General features: G+C 44.1%; 1 protein-coding gene across 1 annotated transcript in view; it reads left to right on the forward strand.

Annotated features, from left to right (window-relative positions):
- Nucleotides 1-23,088, forward strand: part of PRDM15 (PR/SET domain 15) — a 45,843-nt gene that overhangs the window by 8,107 nt on the left and 14,648 nt on the right. Inside the window, exons 3-12 of the mRNA XM_086477648.1 lie at nucleotides 1,215-1,308; nucleotides 5,195-5,348; nucleotides 6,197-6,449; nucleotides 7,613-7,735; nucleotides 11,529-11,627; nucleotides 12,422-12,646; nucleotides 13,345-13,480; nucleotides 14,582-14,763; nucleotides 15,408-15,502; nucleotides 16,425-16,512. Of these exons, the coding sequence (XP_086333774.1) occupies nucleotides 1,215-1,308; nucleotides 5,195-5,348; nucleotides 6,197-6,449; nucleotides 7,613-7,735; nucleotides 11,529-11,627; nucleotides 12,422-12,646; nucleotides 13,345-13,480; nucleotides 14,582-14,763; nucleotides 15,408-15,502; nucleotides 16,425-16,512 (1,449 nt within the window). The remainder of the gene's footprint in view (nucleotides 1-1,214; nucleotides 1,309-5,194; nucleotides 5,349-6,196; nucleotides 6,450-7,612; nucleotides 7,736-11,528; nucleotides 11,628-12,421; nucleotides 12,647-13,344; nucleotides 13,481-14,581; nucleotides 14,764-15,407; nucleotides 15,503-16,424; nucleotides 16,513-23,088) is intronic.

The following is a 23,088-nucleotide window of genomic DNA, read 5'->3' on the forward strand; positions in this document are numbered from 1 at the left end:
GCACAAGCTGGTACTGCCATTTGTACCACAAACGTATGTGGATTTTCACTGCTAATGTGTTTTTGTTGCCAGAAGAAGAAACAATGTGGAGCTGTGCATTGTAATTTAGGATCCCTTTTCCACGTCTTGGAAGAAATCTTTTTGGTAGTTCACTGGGCCAAATACCGGGAGGGAGAGGTTTTCAGTTAGGAGTACAAAGTAGCTTTATCAGAGGGGACATACCCCAGAATGACATGACGTCTTGTTCTTGTCCCAAACAAGGTGTAACCACCCTCTACTTTGCATCCTTACTGGGGTTACCTGGCTTGCCCTTGTGAGCATGGAGCTCAGATGGAAATCGCACTATAGGAATGTAACCCCTGTGCAATGATTTCTTCTTAAGCTGCATCAGCAGCTGACTGGGCAGGGCAGTTTGACAGCTATTTTTCACAGTGAAGCAATGTATATGCATTTGAAATCCTGTTAAGTTGGCTTATTTTAGAAAGCCTCAAATTATCCTGGTCTGAAAACTTTCTTAGGAGCCATTCAGTTCTGGGTAATTTACAGCCACTTAAACGGAAAGTTAATTTAGGTAAGCTGGCAGTGAATTAAGAAGTGGCCAAAGCGTATTGCGCAGCCAGCTGACTTATTTGGAAAGGCAGTGGAAGGTATCTTGGAGGTACTTCTCCCTGCGCTGTGGGTGAGGAGTGTGAGCAGGCCAGGCGTGGCTCAGGGCAGAGCTGGGCTCACAGCGGGCTCGTGCCCTGCTGAGGCCCTGTGCCAGTTCTGCTACTAGTACTGCGTTTGTGCCTGCTGTCGCTAAAAAGACCACGCTACCCAAGCTGTTTCTGAAAGCCTGGCTTCTGGTGAAGGCAGTAATGTGGTTTTCTTTAGCTGCTAGATGTTATGGCACTTCATCTGAAGAATAATGCCATCTTTAAGCAGAATATTTACTGTGGACCTAAGGCAATTATTTTCCTTTGAGAGAGAATTTAAACAATTGTCTTCTGATAGTACTGGTCACTGTGTGTGTTAGCTCGCCTACACAGATGCCAGCTATCAACTTGGTGTTCAATTATACATGTTCTTTTAAGCAATATAAATAAACATCTGCCTCTAGATGTATGTATTTTGCCTGGTGCTAGATTTTGTATTTGGCTCTTGAAAGAAGGAGGCAGCTGTCTTACAGAAGTGTTTTCCATCAACCTTTCTGTATTCTGTCTGCTTCCTTGCAGGGTGTGAGGACTGTGGGCAGTACCATGATTCAGAGTGTCCTGAACTGGGCCCAGTGGTGACAGTCAAAGACTCTTTTGTATTGAGCAGGGCAAGGTAAGGAACATTTATGTTAGTTCTGACTAACCCAACACGCATGTTAGTTCTTTAAAGCACGTTTGCTGTTTAATGTGTGTCATGCTGACCGCTGAAAAATGAAGTCCCCATCTATGGAAAGCACATGGCCTTGATTAAATAGAAAAATTGATGCACGCACTTAAGTGCTCTACTGAATTAAATAACTTGCTGCTCATCAGTACTTGGCTTCTTTGCTGAGGTTTCTGGCAAAAAGTCAGATAGTGCCAGACGGGATGATGACTTCTGTTTTTGTCAAATACCTGCAACTTTTTCCCCTCCACAGATGTACCATATTGGTTTCAGAGAAGCATGTGAGGATTTCTCATTTGTATGAATGGTTATGTCCTCCTTTTTGGTATAACCTCTGTAGTTCCTCCACTGAGAAGCAAAACAAGTTGTTCTCATAATTGTGAGTCTTTATGAATGATTAGGGATAATGCTTCTCTCAGAAAACCTGTGACAGCACATGCAGAAACGTTTGTGCTTGCCAGAAGAAACAAATAGACTAAATCTAGTTAGGAGAAAACAACACTTGAGTAGTGATTTTTACAGAGAAAGGCAGTCAGGCATTGTCAGCAAAATTCATATGGAGTTGTAAAATGTAAGGCTAAGGAGAAGAAACAGCTATTGTGAAGATGCAGTACAAATCCAAAAAGGGAAGAGAGTTCAGATGGCTTTGTGTGTGATATTATGTGCTTAGTGCTTCCGTATTTCTTCCTGGGAAGTCATGAGCTGAAAACATGGGCGCCTGGGCAGCAAGTCTGGCACATGCTGGCTGTATAGGCCATGCTGTGTATTCCCAGGATCATTTCATAACAAATACCGAATGTGCTGTGTCTGCCACGTGGGTGCCATGACCCCTCTGGGCCTGGGCAGGATGCTTTTGGTGTCCCACAGTGTACACTGGCTGCACGTGTGCAGGAGCCATAGTAATTTCTCTGGGCCTTCCCAGGAAAGGAAGCTCCCTGCAGCTCCTGCCAGCTACCACCATCCTGTGCGTGGAAACCTGCTGTGGATGATGTCCTGCAGCAAGGGTTAATGGGAACTACTGTCTTAACAGGCCTCACACTGGAGGTACTTTGTTCTTGAAGGTAGTTTCAAAATGCCTGTAGAAATAAGGTGATGGAGGTGATTTTCTTACACACAGAAACCAGGCGGTGCAGTAGGTCTAGCCTGTACTAAGCAGATTCAGTGACAAGTTAAACTATCATTTCTTACCTTTTATCGCCTTGCGATGTAATGCTCCTATTTATTTGTATGGTGGAGAATTACCATAGTGTCCACATGTTCCAACTCTGAATGTGTGCAATTATGGTGCATACACTGGTTTTCAGCCTTTTTTTAACATGCAGATGCTAAGTTTTCCCTAGTGGAACTGTGGGCTGCTGGATAGTGGATTTGAAAGCAGAGTTTAAAAATGGCCATGTTAGAGAAAAATCTGTTTATTTTCCTGAAGAGTTTACAGCTGAAAACAGCTAAGATAAGAAAGGGAAAGGAGAAATATAATTGCAGCCTTTAGTTTACAACTGGGGAACAGTAGCTGAGAGAGTGGGTTGATAAGGTTGAGGGCAAGTTTAACCACAAACTAAATATGAATCTCTTAAAAACCAGTCTAGTTGCTTAACCACATGATCCTTGTTTCCTCTGTCCTACTGAAAAGATAAAATGGATGCTTTATGGTTAGAGAAGGAGTGTTAAGAAACATCTCCTGAACTTCACTGAGTCTAATATTACACATTCTGTTATTAAAACTGAAAGCATTTTTTCAGTTCATTTGCTTATCACTATGATTGCAATCTTTTTGTATTTCTCTTCATCTAGACAAGAAAGCAGATCTGCCAGTGTCAACTTCTACAGAGTAGTCAGTCTGATTATTTTCAGCTTTTCATTCGTTAGCACAGACCTGAAAAAAACAGGATTGTATTTGGTGTCATATGATTTTTTTGGAAGATGTTCTCTTAGTATTGTATGTAGTAACAATATTTACTACATCTAGTTCTTCTCAGAAGCTTGTTTGGTAAATGAGAGGGGCTGGGAGCACAGAAACACTTGATCAATGTATCAGTGTTTGTAATAAGGGAGCTAGAAGACAGAAGGGAAACTTCCAGGGCTTTCATCTTAAGGGCTATGATCTGCGTAAGCATGTAAGGTGTTAATTTGGGAAGGGATATAGATTATTTTTAAAATAAGCATGGTTGTAACCACAGATCTGTAGAGTCATCACATAATTCATTTTGGAAGGGGTCTCAGGATACTCCAGTGAGAACTAACATCCAGGCTGAACCGCTCATTTTTTGGTTTTATGCATACTGTCTCTTCTGCTTTTGCCATGAGCCCCTGGGAAGAGCCTGACTCCTTTGTCTTAATGACATCCCTGTAGATGTGCACAGGGGGCTGTTTGGGCCGCCACAGCCATCTCTTCCTCCGGCTGATCGAGCTCTGCTTCCCCAGCCTCTCCTTACAGGGTGATGGCTCTAGCCCTTGACCATCCTGGTGGTCCTCCCCTGAGCTCACTCCAGTTTGTCATTGTCTTTCCCATGTTGGGAGCCCGAAACAGGAGGCAATAGGTAGATAGGATCTAGCAAGTGCAGAGCGGAGGTGGGCAATCATTTGCCTCAGTCTACTGGCTGCTCCTGTTCATACCATCTAGGATGCATTTGTCCCCCTTTGCTGCTGGGACATGCTATGGCCTCATGCCGGCCACTGCCACCCACAGTGTCTTTCTCCCTGGTGATGGTACTGGCTGGGGTTCTTCCTTCCCAGGTGCAGGACTTTGCATTTGTCCTTGGAATTTCAGGTGGTTCCTGTCAGTGTGTCTCTCCAGGCTATCCAGGTTGCTCTGGATAGCAGTCCTGCCTTAGATGTTTGCACTGTGTCCCCCAGTTAGTGTGACCTAAAAACTGGATGAGAGTGCACTCCATTGCCATTATAAGTCATTGATAAAGATGTTAAACAGTACCAGATCCCAGCACAGACCTCTGTGATACCCCAGTTGTTGTGGCCTCCAGGTAGAGAACCATTGATCGCAACCCTCTAAGCCTGACTACCCAACAAGTTATTTACTCTGGTAGTTGTGTACTCATCCAGACCATGACATCCCAACTTGGATACAGCAATAGTGTTGAAAGCCTTACTAAAGTCAAGGGAAATGACATCCATTGCCCTTCCCTCATCCACAGACCTGATCATTTTACCCTGGAGGGCAAACAGTTTGTCAGGCATGAGTTGCCCTTGGTCATTCCATGGTGACTGTTTCCACCTTCTCCTCACACGGTGACTGTTTTTTACAGAGAAAGGCAATCGGGCATTGTCAGCAAAATTCATATGGAGTTGTAAAATGTAAGACTAAGGAGAAGAAACACCGTTCCATGGTGACTGTTTCCACCTTCTCCTCGCATGCCCATAAATGCCTTCGAGAAGATCTTGTTTCGTGATTTTTCACAGGGACTGAAGTGAGGCTGACCAACCTGTAGTTCCTTGTATCATCCTTTTGGCCTTTTTTGAAGATGGGTGCAACATTTGTCTTTCCTCAGTCATCAGGGACCTCCCCTGATGCCCGTGATCTTTGCAAGATGACAGACAACAGTATGGTATTGGACTGCTCTGTCAGCACCCTTAGGTGCAGCCTGTCAGGTCCCTGGACTTACAAGCGTTGACCCCTCTTAAGTAATCACTGATTTGGCCCTCCTCCACTGCTGGTAGTTGTTCTTCTCTGTTTATTTATAAATCCTCATAGAAGTTAGGGTGTATTCATCAGAAAACTTTGCTGTCACTGGAGACTGGAGAAAACCCATTTCTTCCATGGGTTCCCGCACCGTTGTCCTATGTGTAACTGTTTTTTCTCAATTCTCCCTTGAAATTTTAGATCATCTCTGCCTTCTAATTTGGAGATAAGACAATTGGAAGATGGGACTGAAGGAGTGTTTGCCCTGACTCAGCTCGTGAAACGTACCCAGTTTGGCCCATTTGAATCCAAGAGAGTTGCCAAGCTGGAAAAAGAATCAGTTTTTCCCCTGAAGGTAAGATACGGCACATGAAAAGCAATAACAGGGAGTCTGTTTTTCCCGTGATGAATTTATGCTATCTAACACTATGGAAAAAAAATTATGCGTAGATATTTGGAACGTGTTTTAGGCGTGCCCTGTGACAGACTAGCTGAACAAGCATTCTCTGGGCAAGATACAGAAGAACCAAACTAGAGGGTTGTTCTGCATGTTTGAAGTGAACATCCTTATAGGAGATAGGGCTAGGATCAATCAGCACAACTGCTTGTCTTTCACCTTCTGTATGCGATGATACAAGAGAGACAATGACTATGGCAGTTCATTTCAGTTGTTTGAATGAGTCTCTTCAATTTAATTGTATTTGCTTAACGAGTGCATTAGGTTTATGGAACTTGCAGAATAAATTTATTTTTTTTTTCTGTCTTGCATTTGTTTTATTCTTTTGACAAGTTTTGGTAGGAAAAATGCTATGGTAATAATTGAGTTCAGTCTTAGTTTTCAGTAATACTTAACTCAGAAATAAGGATTTAGAAATGTGACACAGTCTGATGGGTGTTTCACAGTGTGCTGTTTGGATTCCTCTCCATTCTCCTGTATTCAAATTTTGTGAGAAAGTGGTGGCTATAGCAAGAATTCTTAGGTTAGAAGTTCAGTTTGTTCCCATCCTGCCCCTGGTCGTCTGTCTTGGACTTACTCATCTGAGGATGTGACTGATACATGAAACATGCCTGATGCAAGTGTTGAGGCTTGCCTTGTCTCTGATGTACATTGAATGGAAGCCACTGCAAAAGCAGAAAATAAAAATTCTTCCTAACTTTGTATTATTTATTAGGGTTTTATTATATGCATATTTTGCTTGGCAGGTGTTCCAGAAGGATGGGCCCCTGGTGTATTTTGACACCTCAAATGAAGATGATTGCAACTGGATGATGATGGTGCGACCAGCCACAGAATATGAGCATCAAAACTTAACTGCCTTCCAGCATGACAATGATATTTACTTCACCACCTCCCGGGACATCCCACCAGGAACTGAGCTGCGAGTGTGGTATGCAGCTTTTTACGCCAAAAAAATGGAAAAGCCAGTGCTGAAGCAGGTCACTAGTGTTGCCAATGGTATGTGTGGGGGCCTTTCTTCCTTCCTAAGGGCCCAGTCCTGATAGGGACTGACAGTCTCCTACTGTTGTAGTTGACAGTGCTGTTTATCAAATAGGCTCTGACCCTGAGTTTGTTAACCTTTAGAGTCAGGTTAACCTGCATATATGGTTGTTGTACAAGAAGAAAGCATAGGTTCTTCACCATGAAATACCCGAAAACGGATGGCCTAATTGATGGTTCAGCCTCTTCAGAGTGAACAAACTGGGTAGATAGTTCTTAACTAAAGAACTGGTGGTTGCATTGAAAACATTTCTGGGTAGAAGAGCAAAGGAACCCAAGAGTCAGTGTAAGTCTAAACATACACACAGATTTGCTAAAGCAGCCATTCTTTTTCAGTTGTAGTGAAAATGTTTTTGTTTGGCTCAGAACTGTTAAACAGTTCTAAAAGCCTAGTTTTATCTTAGGCAGCCTTATATGAGACCCTCTAGAATAAGATAAGCTCAAGAGTGAATTGCCATTCCACAGGATTGCTTGTGCATTGGCAGAGAACGGCAGCAGACTTTTTAGAATCTAAATTAGAATTGCTGGAAGTGTTGTGTTCCTCTGCCTTTGTTTTCTTCTACTTCAGCATTTCTCCAGCTAAAAGGCATGATCCTTTAGCATTGCAAGGGCATTTTCTTTCTGCTCTTGAGTTGGGAATACTTTCTGAGTGGTATTACGGCTGCACTGAGTATAATTTGGGGTGACAAATGCTTGGGGAGAGGCCATTGCCATCGGCATGCTTTATGGCTGATTTTGATGATAAGCACAGCCTTAAGTGCTACAGCTGAATCAACGCAGTTAACAGGTTTCTGAAGTCTGAGGTGTTTCCAGTTGGTATTAACTGAGAGGTTTCATCTTTTTCCTCTTTAGTTTAACTTGTTCTTGTATTTTTTTGTGCATGTAGGTATTTAAAAATATTGTTTAGGTACATCCTTCTTTCTCTGTTCAGCCCACCAGAATATGAAAGGCACATTGTGTGAGATTCAGGCATAAGAATGTCCTGGTTAGGATTCTACATGAGAATGTTTTTTGCAGGCCTGCTATAGGGCAAAACTTTCTGACTATGGTTACTGCTCTCAGCACAGAGCAAGAGAATCAAAGGGTCTGGAAAGAAAAGGAACTGTTTTTCCTCTTCACAGATGTGTGCTTGGTAGTGATGGAATCTGAGAAAGAGGTGAATAAAGTCTCTTCAAAACCTCCGTCTGCTGTCTTCCCCCATAAAAAGCTGAAGAAATCCAGCATACCAGCAGCTGATCCAGCAGGTATGCAAAATTATGGTATTTTTAAGGGAGATAGAGATCTAAGGAGCTGTTAGGTATACAACTTCTATGCAGATGTTATAGTTATGTAACATTCAGCAAATACTATTTTAGAGAGGATTTAAAAGTCTGGATTTTTCTTTTTATTTTGTGCTTAAAATACATATGCCGCTTGAAAAGTGAGAGAGGGGCCGATAAACCTTTAGGCAGACGGTGTTCATGAAAGCCACAGCTGCTTCGGACATTGGGGTGGTTAGTGTTGGGGTGGGGGCAATTCCAAAGGAAATCTTCAGACTCTCTGTGTGAAGTGTAATAGTTCAAATGATCAGGTTCTAGAACAAAACATGAAGACTGTGAGTGACTGTAAGAACAGTGCTATTTAGAAATGGCAAGAACACTGAACATCCCCACATTACAATAATACCAGAAGCCTATTAGAGTTCAGACTGTTCTAGATTAGAGGAAGTCAAATTTACATAAACTTATAAGCAATACAGATACTCTGGGCAAAGAACATATGGCTCACGAAATAACTAGTGCTGTTGTGGGAGCTCAGTCCCCAAGGTTGATTATGAAGCAATGCCCGCCCACTCTGATAAGTGGAACAATGAAATTAAGAACCCACTTAACACAAATTGCCATGTCTAGAAGTAAACTCAGAGTATGTAGCATGGAGATCAGGATCAAAAGAAAACCATTCTGGGTCTGTTCTTTGAATAGGATACTCTGCTAAATTTTGCTTACTAGTACTAAAAGTAGCCAGGAGAAGAGGAGAATTGTTGCAGATGTGTACAGAGCAATTCATCTGAAGATCCATTCATTTAACTTGGATACTGTTACAGCTAAAATGTGAAGTTGACTGGGGAGTTGTCTTTCAGTTTGGCATCATTGATTTTTCCCCGGGGGGGGGGGGGGGGGGGAACTGTGAAGAATTTGAACAGCCCGTCCTACGTACCTCATCCTATGGTCTGAAAGTCCAGCTTCAATAGGAACAAAATGCTGCCTGTTACACTTTGGGAACCCTAAAGTGTTCCCACCGCTGTAGTGTTCTGGTGTTTCCAAAACAAAATATGCCTCTCTTCCTCAAGTCATACAAAGCAGTTGCCAGCTGACAGATCTGTGCTTCCAAGTAAACTGGGTTGCTCTGCAGAAGCCTGAAGAAATGGGAACCTAAACAGGACCTGACTCTTCCAGGCAAACCAGTGCACAGCTAGGGTTTCTGGGGTTACTGCTTGAGTCAGCTAAGGAGCAAGGGAAGTGCGGAGTCAGGGACAATTTTCCAGGACAGACCAGTTTTGCAGATAGTGCTTTTTTAGTTTTACTAGCCTGCAACTTCGTGAGATAGATACAGTAACTTATATGTTGCTTACTCTACTCTGCCCTGGTAAGGCCCTACCTGGAGTACTGTGTCCAGTTCTGGGCCTCCCAGTTCAAGAGGGACAGGGAACTACTGGAGAGAGTCCAGCGGAGGGCTACTAATATGATTGGGGGGCTGGAGCATCTCTCCTACAAGGAAAGGCTGAGAGACCTGGGGCTCTTTAGCCTGGAGAAGAGAAGGCTGAGAGGGGACCTTATCAACACTTATAAATATCTAAAGGGTGGGTGTCAGGAGGATGGGGCCAGGCTCTTCAGTGGTGCCCAGCGACAGGACAAGGGGCAACGGGCACAAACTGGAGCACAGGAAGTTCTGCTTGTACATGAGGAAAAACTTCTTCACTGTGAGGGTGACAGAGCACTGGGACAGGCTGCCCAGGGAGGCTGCAGAGTGTCCTTCCCTGGAGATTTTCAAAACCCGCCTGGTTGTGGTCCTGTGCAACCTGCTGTAGGCTAACCTGGTTTATCGGGGGGTTGGACTAGAAGATCTCCAGAGGTCCCTTCCAACTCCTACCGTTCTGTGATTCTATGACTTTTTTTTTTTTTTTTTAAAGTTGTGCAGAATCTTGGGGATTAGTTTTGCTGGTTTTGGCCACCTGGACAGAGCTCTCAAAAAAAGAAGTTCTTTATGTAGCCTGTGAAGAAGGAATTTCTGTTGCTGAATTGTCTAGTAACTTTTTATTTATTTATTACAGCATGGATGAGATCACACCTCTGTAGTGCAGAATGTTGAATGTAACTTGTAGCAGAGAGCAACCTCTGCCTCAGAGTAGCATTTATTTTGGTTTAAGAGCCAACGGTGAAAAGGACAAAGTGTATTGTCCCATTACAGACGGGGTCCTCAGGCAGAGAGAGATGAACTGACTTGCTAGCGATCGTACAGGAAATCTGTGGCAGAAAATGAGGCACAGTTTGAATCTCTTAAGCTGCCATTCGTGTAACCTAATTTCAGTGTCTTCCTGCTCTAGGGAGTCTTGTAGACTGTGGAATATTCAGCTTTGTGTGTGCCAGAAAAATGTTTGAAGCAGTTGAGATTTATCAGGTCCTCTTAACAAATTCAGACATATCATCCAAGGACTTAAAGACAATGGACTGTGAACAGAGTAACAGTTTTCATCTTCTTTTTTTTTTTTTTTTTTTAATTCCAGTTCCATTTTCCCCTTAATTTCCTCTTTATTTTCTTCACCTGACATGAGCTGATATGTTAATTAAAACATTATTGTGGTGGTTTCAGGTTTCATAGAACGTCTAATTAATGAAACTGTTCAAAACCAGGTTTTCATTGTCACAGAATCACAGAACAGTAGGGGTTGGAAGGGACCTCTGGAGATCCATCTAGTCCAACTCCCATGCTAAAGCAGGTTCACCTACAGCAGGTCACACACGACCACGTCCAGGTGAGTTTTAAATATCTCCAGAGAAGGACACTCCACAGCCTCCCTGGGCAGCCTGTTCCAGCTCTGTCACCCTTAATGTAAAGTTTTTCCTCATGTTCAAGCGGAACTTCCTGTGCTCCAGTTTGTGCCCGTTACCTCTTGTCCTGTCGCTGGGCACCACTGAGAAGAGCCTGGCCCCATCCTCCTGACACCCGCCCTCTAGATATTTGTAAGTGTTGATAAGGTCCCTTCTCAGTCTTCTCTTCTCCAGGCTAAAGAGCCCCAGGTCTCTCAGCCTTTCCTCGTAGGAGAGATGCTCCAGTCCCCTCATCATCTTAGTAGCCCTCTGCTGGACTCTCTCCAGTAGTGGACACAATCCTCTAGGTTCAGCCTCACCAGGGCAGAGCAGAGGGGCAGGACAACCTCCCTCGACCTGCTGGCCACGCTGTCCTTAATGCATCCCAGGCTACCATTGGCCTTCTTGGCCACAGTGACTCATTGCTGGCTCATGGTCAACTCGCTGTCCACCAGGACTCCCAGGTCCTTCTCCGCAGAGCTGCTCTACAGCAGGTCAACCCCTCTGCCTGTACTGGTGCGTGGGGTTATTCCTTACTTCCATTAATCCAAATGGTCTTACTCTGCAATGCTGTTCGCAGAGAGCAAGGAGGCTTCTCCTGCTTCTGTCCTCAGCTGACCCAGAAAAGGACTGGTAACTTTGGTTTTAAAGGTGCTAAAAATTGCTTTATATTGTGCCTTTGATAATCACAGTTCTTTTGAAGGTGATAAAGGGACCCTCAAGACTTTACAAGAGCACTGATATTCTCTTCTGGCATCATTTAGTTTCTGTTCTGAATTCTCATCTGTTCTGATGTTTCAAGTGTTCATATTTGGAAAATCCTGAAGTGGTCCCAGCTGTTCCCGTGGGCCTCTTACTGCTTAAATCATAACTTGTGATACTCGAGGAGTTATTGCAAGATGAGCAAAGCTACAGGGATTTACTGCCCTCCAATTTTCAAAGCTTTTCAGTCTTTCTTCTCGCGATTTAGTGAACGCTCCAGAAGGCAGTGGAGCTGCAGAAGCAGAGTGCAGCCAGTGGACATGTAAGGTGTGTTCATCTGCTTTCCAGGAGCCTCAGCTGCTGACAGGTAAGAAGTGCTAGAAATTCATGAGAGGGTACTGAGAAGCATCAGGAGAACCCTGCTCTTCCAGAGCAGGGCACTGTGAAGCCATACCCTATCCATGATGCAGTAAGATAAAGGTTTAAATTTTTGTGTTCCTTTAAGAAAAAGGGTATCAGGGAGAGTAAAACAGTGATATTTTGGATATGGCAGTGGTCAGTCTCTGGGAGAACAACTGTGATGTTGTTCTAGAAGAAATAAAACTGTTGTCTAGAAGTTGACATGCAATGTTAGGAATATCAAGGATGGGAAACTGCATTAGCAGTGTGTGAGGTCAGTGATGCCGGCTTATACTTAGTGATATTGTCTGTCTGATATTTATGGCAAAGATTTAATAAAGGTGATTAAATCCTTTTTTTCTTCCTGCATTTCATTTGCAGCTATTTTATGCAGTTTTCAAAAGAACTTAAAATATTTAAGAGCTCTGACCATTTGATGAATCATTTTCTAAAAGGGGACCTAAGCTTCTGAATAACTTGGGCATTTGGAAAAACATACCCATTATCAGGGAGCACAGCCTTCTACAGTGATATCTAACAAATCTCTTTAAAAATTCAGTCCCTATGAGTAATCATTTTAGTGTTTAACAGACTGTATGCTTTTGTTTAGAAAGGTATTGTGGCTGCTTTTGAAATAATTTGAAGTGAGTCTCTGCTCAGTAAGGTTGAACTGATAGATAGGCTTGAGTTGGCTCTATCCCTTTGAGTATTTCATGAAAGTTTCTTTCCTCCTTACTCTCTCGTTCTTTGCCATCCACCCAGAGCACTTGCTGAGTCACCTGGAACAAGCTAAAGGTACCCCCCAAACCAGCCAAAATGAGGCTGTTGCAGAGAAGGCAGCAGAGGATCCCCCTGTGGATCAGCCAGTGATTTGTGATGCAGCCAGCGCCAGTACAGACTCGAGGAGGAAGGCCAGGCGGGGAAGAAAGCCCAAAACAGCAAAAGCAGAAACACCTGTTGTCATTGTTGAAGAGAAAGATTCTACAGGTAAAACAAAACTTAAGGAAATGGTAAGCACATATCCCCTCATACATCTGTATTGATGCCTTCTCAGAAAGGCCTCAAAAGTAGCACACAGACAAGATGGAGGTTTTTAGTTAGATCACTAAAGCAATGTACAAACTTCATTAATTATCTCTGAGGGCCTTGCCTACGCTAAATGTTGCAGCACTTAATCACAGATTACCTGCATTCCCCTGTGACGATTTTAGTAATAAGAGAGGCCCAGAGAAACAGGATAGTGGCTGTGAGAGACATGCCTAGCTTTCTGGAGAAGGAACAGGAGTGAAAGCATCCTCCTTCTCGAGAGAAGATACCTTCTCCTCTCTACGTTAAGGTTTATTCTTGAAAGTGGCCTTTTTCAGGGCCTTGCCTTCCTGCAAGGGAAGTTCTAGTGGGAAATGTCATGATGCATAGATAACTGACCCCTTAATAATAGGCTGGAAAGGTAAGAAATTACACCTCCATCAGATGTGTTGGCTACATCTTAGTAGCCACTGTTGTCATTCAGTAGCCACTTTCTCTGTCTTTCAAGTGCTGCCTACTCATTAGCAGTCCATTCCTTGTCATTGACATATTTGTTGACAAATAATGTGTTCAGTGCCACATCTCATTACAAATTCTGCATTTGAGGTTTTATTTCTAGCTACCCACATTAACACTGTATTTTTACAATTTGTTTGCAGTGGAACGTGTAGCTGAGGTTGTAACTGAGGTCCCACCAGAAGAGGTAGCCCTGCCTTCAGCTGCAGAAGAGAGGATTATGGAATTGGTTTTAGGAAAGATGCCTAGTACCACTAATAGCATCAATTCAGTGACAAAGTAAGTGTTCTGGGATGCAGAATTTCCTCTTAGGTTTAGTTAAGATTATGTAGCATGTAACAGCTCTGCTCAGCTTCTGGGCCCACAGATGCTCTTTTTTATTAGCATAAAATTGTGTGGTGCTGCTGCTGCTACAAGAGCTGACTTGGAGTGCCACAGAGGTGGCTTGTGCACTGGAGGACGGTGCACAGATGGTGAGATATTGGTGGTGGAATTTTGGAGCATAAACCATGAGAATTTCATTTTCCATCATGTTACTGCTTTTATTCAGTGTGATTCCAAAAGCCTCCTGCAGCTGCAAAGTGAACTGTTACTCCTGTTGAATGTTGGTGATAAAACAGGCAAAGAGATTTTTGCTAAAAAAATTATGCTAACCATTATTATTACTCAATCTTACTTGTCATCTTAGCTTGAGAATGACTTCATGTTGATTTGTGCATGTGACAGTTCAGATTTAGAGCAGTGGGAGGGGAAAACTTCATTATAACAGAACGTCAAGGAGACTCTTAAATATAATTACATTAATTTTGATTCTTTTATGGCTTTTTGTCTCTGTAAAATTGGCTTTTTGAATTATTTTTTGTATAATAAAGCACTTGATTTTTCAAAATTAGCTGGTAGTGCTATATATTGAAGTCCTTAGCCGACACAGAGCCATCAAAAGTGCATTCCAGCGGGTGGTTGTGCTGGGAAATAGAACAGTACTGCTTCTTGGCACCCTGCTGCCCTCTTATCATATACGCCTTCTGCATGCAAACTGCCGAGCTTTCTAAGCTGAAGTAGCGCTCGTGTTTTCAGAGGATAAGCAGAACAGATCCTTTATGGTCCTCTGAGGGGCCTGCAAAGAGAATCTCTGTCTGGTGGCTGCTGCTTTTTTCCTCGTTTGTGCTGGGTGGAGATCATTAGGAGTGAGCCGCACTCTGACATCTGCCGCTTCCAGGGGGTGGCCAGGAGAGCACCTTGGCAATGAGGAAGCTCCAGGCCCCCTCCCTCCTGCCAGAAGCAGAGCATAACCTTCCTCTAGCTTTTGCCAGCTGGTGGGACTCTTTCTCGCAACCTGTGGGATACCTTTCAGTCCCTGCTTTTCTCTCTCTAATCCAGTAGGTTTGCTCATCACCAAAACACCATGTCCCTCAAAAGAAGTTTAATTCTCTCCAGTAGACATGGTATACGGCGGAAGCTGATAAAACAACTTGGGGAGCACAAGCGAGTCTATCAATGCAGTATCTGCAGTAAGATCTTCCAGAACAGCAGCAACCTCAGCAGGCACATCCGTTCCCATGGTGGGTTTGCTTTTGCCTCACTTGCGTATTGATTTTGTCTCTCGTTCCCCCTTTGAGTAAAAGAGTTAGGCTGTTTTTAGATACTGGGATACACAATTTTAAGAGAGCTCGGTTTTTCTTTTTTTATTTTTTTAACACTCTCTGGGAGACTCTCTTAGTTATGCAGACCAAAGCATGGGAAGTTAATAGTTGAAAGTTGACGTTTTTATTTTTATGAGTATTTAAAATTTGAATTTAGGTACATATTTTAAACGCGGGCAAGGATGCGATGTTTTTTCCAAAACTGTTCTTGCCTTTAAATATATACACATCTATCGCCCCTCACCTTCACAGGCACATGGGTAACATTGCTGCGTAAATGTCAGCTGAGTGCTTTTTAGCTTGTGATCTGCAGTTTCAGGGCTCCGTGACCTACTTCTAAGGATTCTGTGAAAAATAATCACTGAAAAAGGGTGGAGAAACTGAACAAAATTGTTGGAAAAGGTTAAAAATCACTATTTGGATCCTCGTGAATTACTAAAGCTTCTCATCACTGTTTGTTTGCAGTTGCTTGCGCTTTGGTTTCCCCTTTCTTGCCTGGAGTTGATTATTATCAGTCGCTGACTACTTTCTTTTTTTTATTTTATCTTGATTGATCCCCTCAGGTGACAAACTATTTAAATGTGAGGAATGCGCAAAGCTGTTCAGCCGTAAAGAGAGCTTGAAGCAGCATGTTTCATACAAGCACAGCAGGAACGAAGTGAGTGGAAATGACTAGCGGGCTCTTTCTGAGGTTAGGTGAAAATGTACAGTGAGCTTCCAGGTGCTAGCTGGGGAGCTTGGGTCAATTATATTTGAGTGGATATCCGTGTGAATAGGTGAGATAAGACTGATAGGGAGAGCTAACATCTCCTGTTAGATCAGTTGATGAATTTGCAAAGTGTGGACACACTTTTGAGCATGCAAGTCCTTTTTCGTGTCTGAATTTCCTGTAGAAAGTTGTTTTCAGGCGTCAGTTACAGCAAGACAAGCTGGAGTTAGCTGGACCCGCATGATCTAGAGGTGAGATCTGACTTCAGTTTATGGTACTAAATAGGATTGTTCCAGTCCTGTTTGCTTGTCCTGTTTTGTTTATTCCCACCTATAGTGTCATTTAATGTGTGAACTCTCTGGGTAAAGGCTGTGTCATTAAGGGCTGTGCACACATGTAAGCCTGCAGTGCTTACAGCAGCAGCAGCATGCCTGCTGGTGAGGGCATTTCAGTGCTGCTGCCGTATAAATATGAAACATACCTGTAGTGGGGCCTTATCAGTGAATATTTGCATTGCTGCTTGGCACCAAGGTCCCAAGCTCTCAGATTGCTGGCGTCTGTTCTGGAGCAGGAGGATGAGTCAGATTAGATCTTGCTTCTCAAAAATTCAGTGTTGGACCAGGGGTTATCAGGAAGACTGTTACATGCACAGAGGTGCGTGTTCTACTTGTTTTTTTGTATAGAGCTCAGATATAGGAATGTGGCAGGATGATACAGTGTCAGAATTTCACATCAATGTGTATTTAAATGTCCTGTTGAAGGAAGAAAAATTGGAAGACGGAAAACAGGAAAAGTAGTTGAGATTTAGAATTTCTGTGTGATGTGACTTTGGTTTTTCCCTGCTTAAACACTTACTGTTTGCAATCCTCAGGTTGACAGTGAGTACAGATACAAGTGCACCACGTGTGAAAAGGCCTTTCGAATAGAGAGTGCATTGGAATTCCATAACTGCAGGACAGGTGAGAATGGCTAACCGTTCCGCTTCCTCTGGCGTCTCTCTTCCATTTTGGGGGGATGTCCACAAGTCCATCTCAGCATAAAAACTACAGAAGGGGAGTAGGAGCATGAATTTTTGTCATCATCACAACCAGCAACCTGCCCCACTTCCCTCAAAAAAACTTTTTGTGATAACAAAAGTGTAGCCAGTAATCTGTAGAGCAGCACATCCACTTATGTATTGGGGTTTTTTTTTTTTAGTATCTCCTGCTCACCTGTCTGATATCTTCACTGGTGTTTCATTTGTATGTTCACAGATACCCTGTCACCATCTGTGTTTAATTTTCTTTCCTGAAACTAAGTTTCACCTCATTTCTCTCAAATAGAGGAATTGGAAAGGGGGCCAGTACTATTGATAGTTTGTAGTTTTCTGGGATTACAGTTTTCTTCTGCTTTCTCATGCTTTCTTGATACTTGCAGTAGTCTCTTCATATGTTTTTTTCTTAGTATCACTAGAGTCTGTCCTTTTCTCCCATAGCCATCCCGTGTGGTTATTCGTATTACTTATGCTGAGTGATCTTATGCTTAGAAAATTACATCCTTGCTACTTTTATGGACCCGTGATAACTGTCAGTCCAGAATCACCTAGGTAATTGCCCCTCACAGCACCATTCGAAGTAGGTTTTTTCATTTCTTTTCAGAGGGTACAGCTTGTATAAAAACTCAGTAAGTAATGTCAGTATTCTGTTTATTCAAGGGCAGCAGCTCATTTTGTCTCTATCATGGGTTGAAGCTGGGCTGGCCGCTAAACAAACGACAGATGCTCTCTATTAACCCCTCTCCCCTCCCAGAAGGGAAAGAGAGAGAATAAGGGGGAGAGATATGCTTTAGAAAAGGCAACTAAAACAGCTTCAATGAAACAATAACTGTAAAAAGAAAAGAGAATGATATTACTAAGAAAGTAAAGAAATATGTACAAACCCAATGTTGACCTCCTCTGATGAAGTCACCACTGATGCTGTAGGGCAGGCACTGGGAAAGTCCCAGACTGGACCCAGCAGCAGACAGGAACTGGATTCGGGAACTGGATTCAGGAACGCACGGATCAGGATTGAAGGCAGAAGAACAGACAGAGTCCTCTTCGGATGCCAGCCATAGAAGAAGAGGGCTTGACCCTTGTGATCCCTCAGCTTTATGCTGAATAAGATGTATATGGAACGGAACATTTTAGTCAGTTTTGGGTCACCTGTCCTGTCCACTCCTCCCCACAAGTGCAAGCCTTTTACTCACGGCACTTGAACATGACACATAAGATTTCGCAGTGACCTTGGTTTCCTATAGAAGCAAGCATAAGTAAGAGCCTTTCTGCATACCATTCCTTGGTAGTAACTATCAAGCACTATCACTTCTAGAAGCAAACACTGTCTGGAAAAATATGCCGTTAATATCAGAAAGTGCAGTCACTTAGAAGAGACTTAGCTGAAAAGTAGAATCGCTGAATGGAGAATTGGTTCTGTTCCAGCTCAAACCAGAACACTCGACCCTTTGTTCCATACCATTTACGTCATACCCATCACTAGTTTATGATTTATCTTTCTACACAATAGTTCATGATTGTAGGTTTGCATCCATCATAGCAGTCTTTCATAGCAGGAGGAATGGTATGAAATTTGTCACAATCTGGGCCCATGTGTTGCAGGTCCACCTCGAGGAAGTTGCTGGACACCACTTGCTGAAGCTAGCTCTGATCATCACCACTATGTTATCCTGAAAGGCACTTACTGAACATTGTTAGTATTATGTAGCAATTAGCATCATACAGCTCAAAACTGAGTACACACACCTAGAGTTAAATTCCATTGAGGTACACATTGGACTTCACCATCCTTCAGCATTACTTCACTGCAAACCTCATGAGGTTCAACAACGCCAAGTACAAGGTCCTTCGCATGGGTGGGGGCAATCCCAAGCACAAATACAGGCTGGGGGACTAGTGGATTGAGAGCAGCCCTGTGTAGAAGGACTGGGAGGTGCTGGTGCATGAAAAGCTGAACACGAGCCAGCAATGTGTGCTTGCAGCCCAAAAGGCCAATCGCATCCTGGGCTGCATCAAGAGAAGGGTGGCCAGCAGGTCAAGGGAGGTCATTCTTCCCCTCTACTCTGCTCTGATGAGACCCCACTTGCAGTGTGCTGTGTCCAGCTCTGAGGCCCCCAGCACAAGACAGACAGCACCCCCCCTGTGAGGACAGGCTGAGAAAGTTGGGGTTGTTCAGCCTGGAGAAGAGAAGGCTCTGGGGAGACCTTACAGCGGCCTTCCAGTGCTTAAAGGGGCCTGCAGGAAAGGTGGGGAGGGACTCTTGATCAGGGAGTGTGGTGATAGGATGAGGGGTAACGATTTCAAACTGAAAGAGGGGAGATTTGGTGAGGCACTGGAAGAGGTTGCCCAGAGAAGCTGTGGCTGCCCGCTCCCTGGCAGTGGATGGGGCTTTGAGCAACCTGGTCTAGTGGAAGGTGTCCCTGCCCATGGCAGGGGGGTTGGAATGAGATGGTCCTTAAGGTCCCTCCCAGCCCAAACCATTCTGTGATGCTATAATGATTCTGTGATTACCCATCACATACATCCAGGTTCTTGAGTGAAAGCAATCCCACGAATGGGTTTGCCTTTGGCCGAAGCAGGAAAATCCCGTATAGTTTTCACCAACACGTTCCTTTCACACACCACAGGGCCTTTATCCCCTTCTGTCGTATGTAAAAGGTCTGACTGAGCAGGACTGGCTTGACTGATGGATCCCCTGTGTTAACTAACCACATGGCTTGTGCTAAGTGCTTGTCCCAGTTCTTAAAGGCTCCACCACCAGTTGCTTTCAGGGTAGTCTTTAACAGTCCATTGTATTGCTCAATTTTTCCAGAGGCTGGTGCATGATGGGGGATATGATATACCCACTCGATGCCCTGTTTTTTGGCCCGGTTGTGTGTAAGATGTTTTTTGAAATTATCCCCATTATCCAACTCAATTCCTTCCAGAGGGCTGTGTTGCCACAAGATTTGCTTTTCAAGGCCCAGAATAGTGTTCTGGGAAGTGGCATGGGGCACGGGATGTGTTTCCAGCCATCTGGTGGTTGCTTCCACCATTGTAAGCCTGTAGTTTGGTGGGTTTGAGGGAGTGTGATATAATCAATTTGCTAGGCCTCCCCATATTTATACTCCAGCCATCATCCCCCCATACCACAAGGGTTTCAACTGTTTAGCTTGCTTGATTGCAGCGCATGTTTCACAGTCGTGGATAACCTGTGCAAGAGCGTCCGTAGCTATGTTCACCCCTTGATCACAAGCCCGTCTATATGTTGCATCCCTTCCTTGATGACCTGAACTGTCATGGGCCCACCAAGCTAAAAATAGTTCATCCTTACATTCCCAGTCTAAATCTGTTTGGAACACTTTAGCAGCCTGATCCACTGGTTGTTTCAGTGTTCCTCAGTGGCCCAAGTTTTAGGTACATGAGCATCTACGTGGTGTACCTTTACAACTAGTTTCTCTAGCTGGGCAGCAATGCCTTGCCACAATGCGGCAGCTCAAATAGGTTTACCTCTGAGCCGCCAGATATTCTACTTCCACTGTTTTAACCACCCCCACAAGGCATCTGCTGCCATTCATGAGTCAGTGTAGAGGTAGAGCACTGGCCACGTTTCTCATTTGGCAACATCTGAGGCCAGCTGGATGGCTCTTACCTCCGCAAATTGACTCTATTCACTTTCTCCCTCAGCCACTTCTGCGACTCACCATGTAGGACTCCACACAGCAGCTTTCCACCTCCGATGATTTCCTACAAGACAGCAGGATCCATCAGTAAACAGAGCATATTGCTTCTCATTATCTGGTATTTGATTATATGGCGGGGCTTCTTCAGCACAAGTCACCACCTCTGCTGGTGGCATTCCAAAGTCTTTACCTTCTGGCCAATCAGTGGTCACGTCTAAGATTCCTGGAGGACTGAGATTTCCTATTCGGGCCCACCGTGTGATTAATGCAACCTGTTTACTCTGTGTAGCATTGGTGGCATGACGAGTAGAAGGAACCTCACCCTTACCAGCCCAGTACTGGCAATCGTGGCACCGGGAGGAGCTGTGCTTCAGTACCAGTCACTTCCAAAGCAGCTCTGACTCCTTCATATGCTGCCAATATCTCTTTGTCTGTTGGAGTGTAGTTGGCCTCGGAGCCTTTGTATCCTCAACTCCGAAATCCTAGGGGTTGACCTGAATTCTCCCCTGGTGCTTTTTGCCACAAGCTCCAGGTAGGACCATTATCCCCAGCTGGAGTATAAAGCATATTTCTAGTGTCCCATCCTGTTTGGACTGGCCCAAGGGCTACTACATGTACAATCTCTCATTTGATTTGTTCAAAGGCCTCTTGTTGTTCAGGGCCCCAATTAAAACACTTTTTCTTTTGGGTCACTTCATAGAGAGGTCTTACAATCTGACCGTAACTGGGAATATGCATTCACCAGAAACCCACAGTGCCTAAGAAGGCTTGTGTTTCCTTTTTGTTAGTTGGTGGGGACATGGCTGTTACTTTATTAATCACACCCATTGGGATCTGGCAGCACACATCTTGCCATTTAATTCCCAAAAACTGTATCTGTTTTGCAGGTCTCTTGACCTTGCTTCATATTATAGCAAAACTGGCATCTAAAAGAATTTGGATTATTTTCTTACCTTTCTCAAAATCTTCTTCTGCTGTGTTACCCCATACGATGATGTCGTCAATGTATTGCAGGTGTTCCGGAGCTCCACCCTTCTCCAGTGCAGTCTGGATCAGTCCATGGTGAATGGTAGGGCTGCGTTTCCACCCCTGGGGCAGTCAGTTCCAGGTGTACTGGACGCCTCCCCAGGTGAAAGCAAACTGTGGCCTGCACTCTGCTGCTATAGGAATAGAGAAAAACGCATTAGCGATGTCAGTTGTAGCATACCACTTAGCTGCCTTTGACTCCAGTTCATATTGAAGTTCTAGCATGTGCGGCATGGCAGCAGTGATTGCTGGTGTAACTTCATTCAGGCCACGATAGCCTGATGTTAATCTCCATTAGACTTCTGCACTGGCCGTATGGGACTGTCAAATGGTTAGTGAACCTTGCTGGTCACTCTTTGGCCCTCTAGTTGACAGACAACTTACGGATGAGAATCACGGAGTCTCAGTTGGTACGATACTGTCATTGATGCACCATTTTGGTAGCAGTTGGTACCTGTTGTTCTTCAACCCTCATTAGCCCCACAGCGGCAGACTCGTCTGAAAGTCTGGGCAAGATGGTCAGCTGTTCAATGGTCTTTACAGCTGCTATACCAAAGACCCACCGATACCCTTTTGGGTCCTTAAAATACCCTTTCCTGAGGAATTCTATGCCAGAGATGCACAGGGTGTCTGGACCAGTCCCTATAGGGTGCTTTTCCCACTTATTCCCAGTTAGGCTCACTTCGGCCACAGTCAGCTCTTGAAAGCCCCCTGTCACTCCAGAAATAGGGACAGATTCTGTCCGTCTGTGATTCCATGGCATTAGGGTGCGCTGTATACCGGTGTCTACAAGGGCTTTATACTTTTGTGGTTCTAATGTGCCAGCCATTGAATCCACACAAGTCTAATAAACTCGGTTGTCCCTCCACCTAGCTGGAGTCAGGGCCCCTCTAATTTTGAGGGCAGTAGCCACTATTGACAACTGCGTTTGTATGGTTTGCAGGGTTTACGGTGTTTCTGAGGACTATATGGATTACACTTTCATTCCCCCTACCCACATTTGGATCCAAGACCCATCCACTCAAACCAGAGAACTGCTCACTGTAGACCAGAGCAACCCTCCTCCTGGAAAAACTTTCACTTTTATTTGTTTTACCTTGTAACTTACGTACTCATGACTGTAGGGCAGAGGTAGGTTTTCCATCCCATTTATTCATGTCATCTGCATACTCACACAGGAGAGACCACAGGATACCTTGTGACATGTACCATTCCTCTTGAGCTGGTCTCGTAGGAGAGTGTCTTCTGATGGCTCCAATACAGGTCCATTCAGAGGAAAAATAGGATCTATTCTCACTTCTAGACAGTTTATCATACAGTTTTGCAACTTCCTTAGCCACAGCTGAGACGCAGGCCTGTTGTACTTCCTTAGCCACGTCATTCACAGTTGTGTCTCACCATCTCTTCCCCAGATCATCGTTGACAGTGAGTGAGAGTATATTGATGGTGCACTCTGCACAAACCTCTGTAACATAGGTCGCTTATACGGCATTTCATCAGGGTCTACATTTGCTTGCCTGTCACTATAAGTCATCTGACACAGCTGATTCTCTTAGGTACTTAATACCTTTTTCCACAGTGGTCCATTTGCTTGGGCAGTATTCGATATCGTCCTTAAAGGGATACCTGTTCTTTACGGCTAACGAGTCATCTCCAGAGACTGAAAGTTATTTTCTTTCTCACAAGCACCTTGTCAATGCCTCAGTTTCTTGCCAGGGTTCCCAGCTGCCTGGCCTCTCTACAGTCCAAGTCTATGGTATTGGCCCTGTTATCCCTACATTGGAGCAACCAGGTGGTAAGTGGCTCAACTTCAT

Source organism: Leptosomus discolor, chromosome 1, assembly GCF_034619465.1.
Source record: "Leptosomus discolor isolate bLepDis1 chromosome 1, bLepDis1.hap2, whole genome shotgun sequence".
In the NCBI taxonomy this organism is placed as follows: Eukaryota; Metazoa; Chordata; class Aves; order Leptosomiformes; family Leptosomidae; genus Leptosomus; species Leptosomus discolor.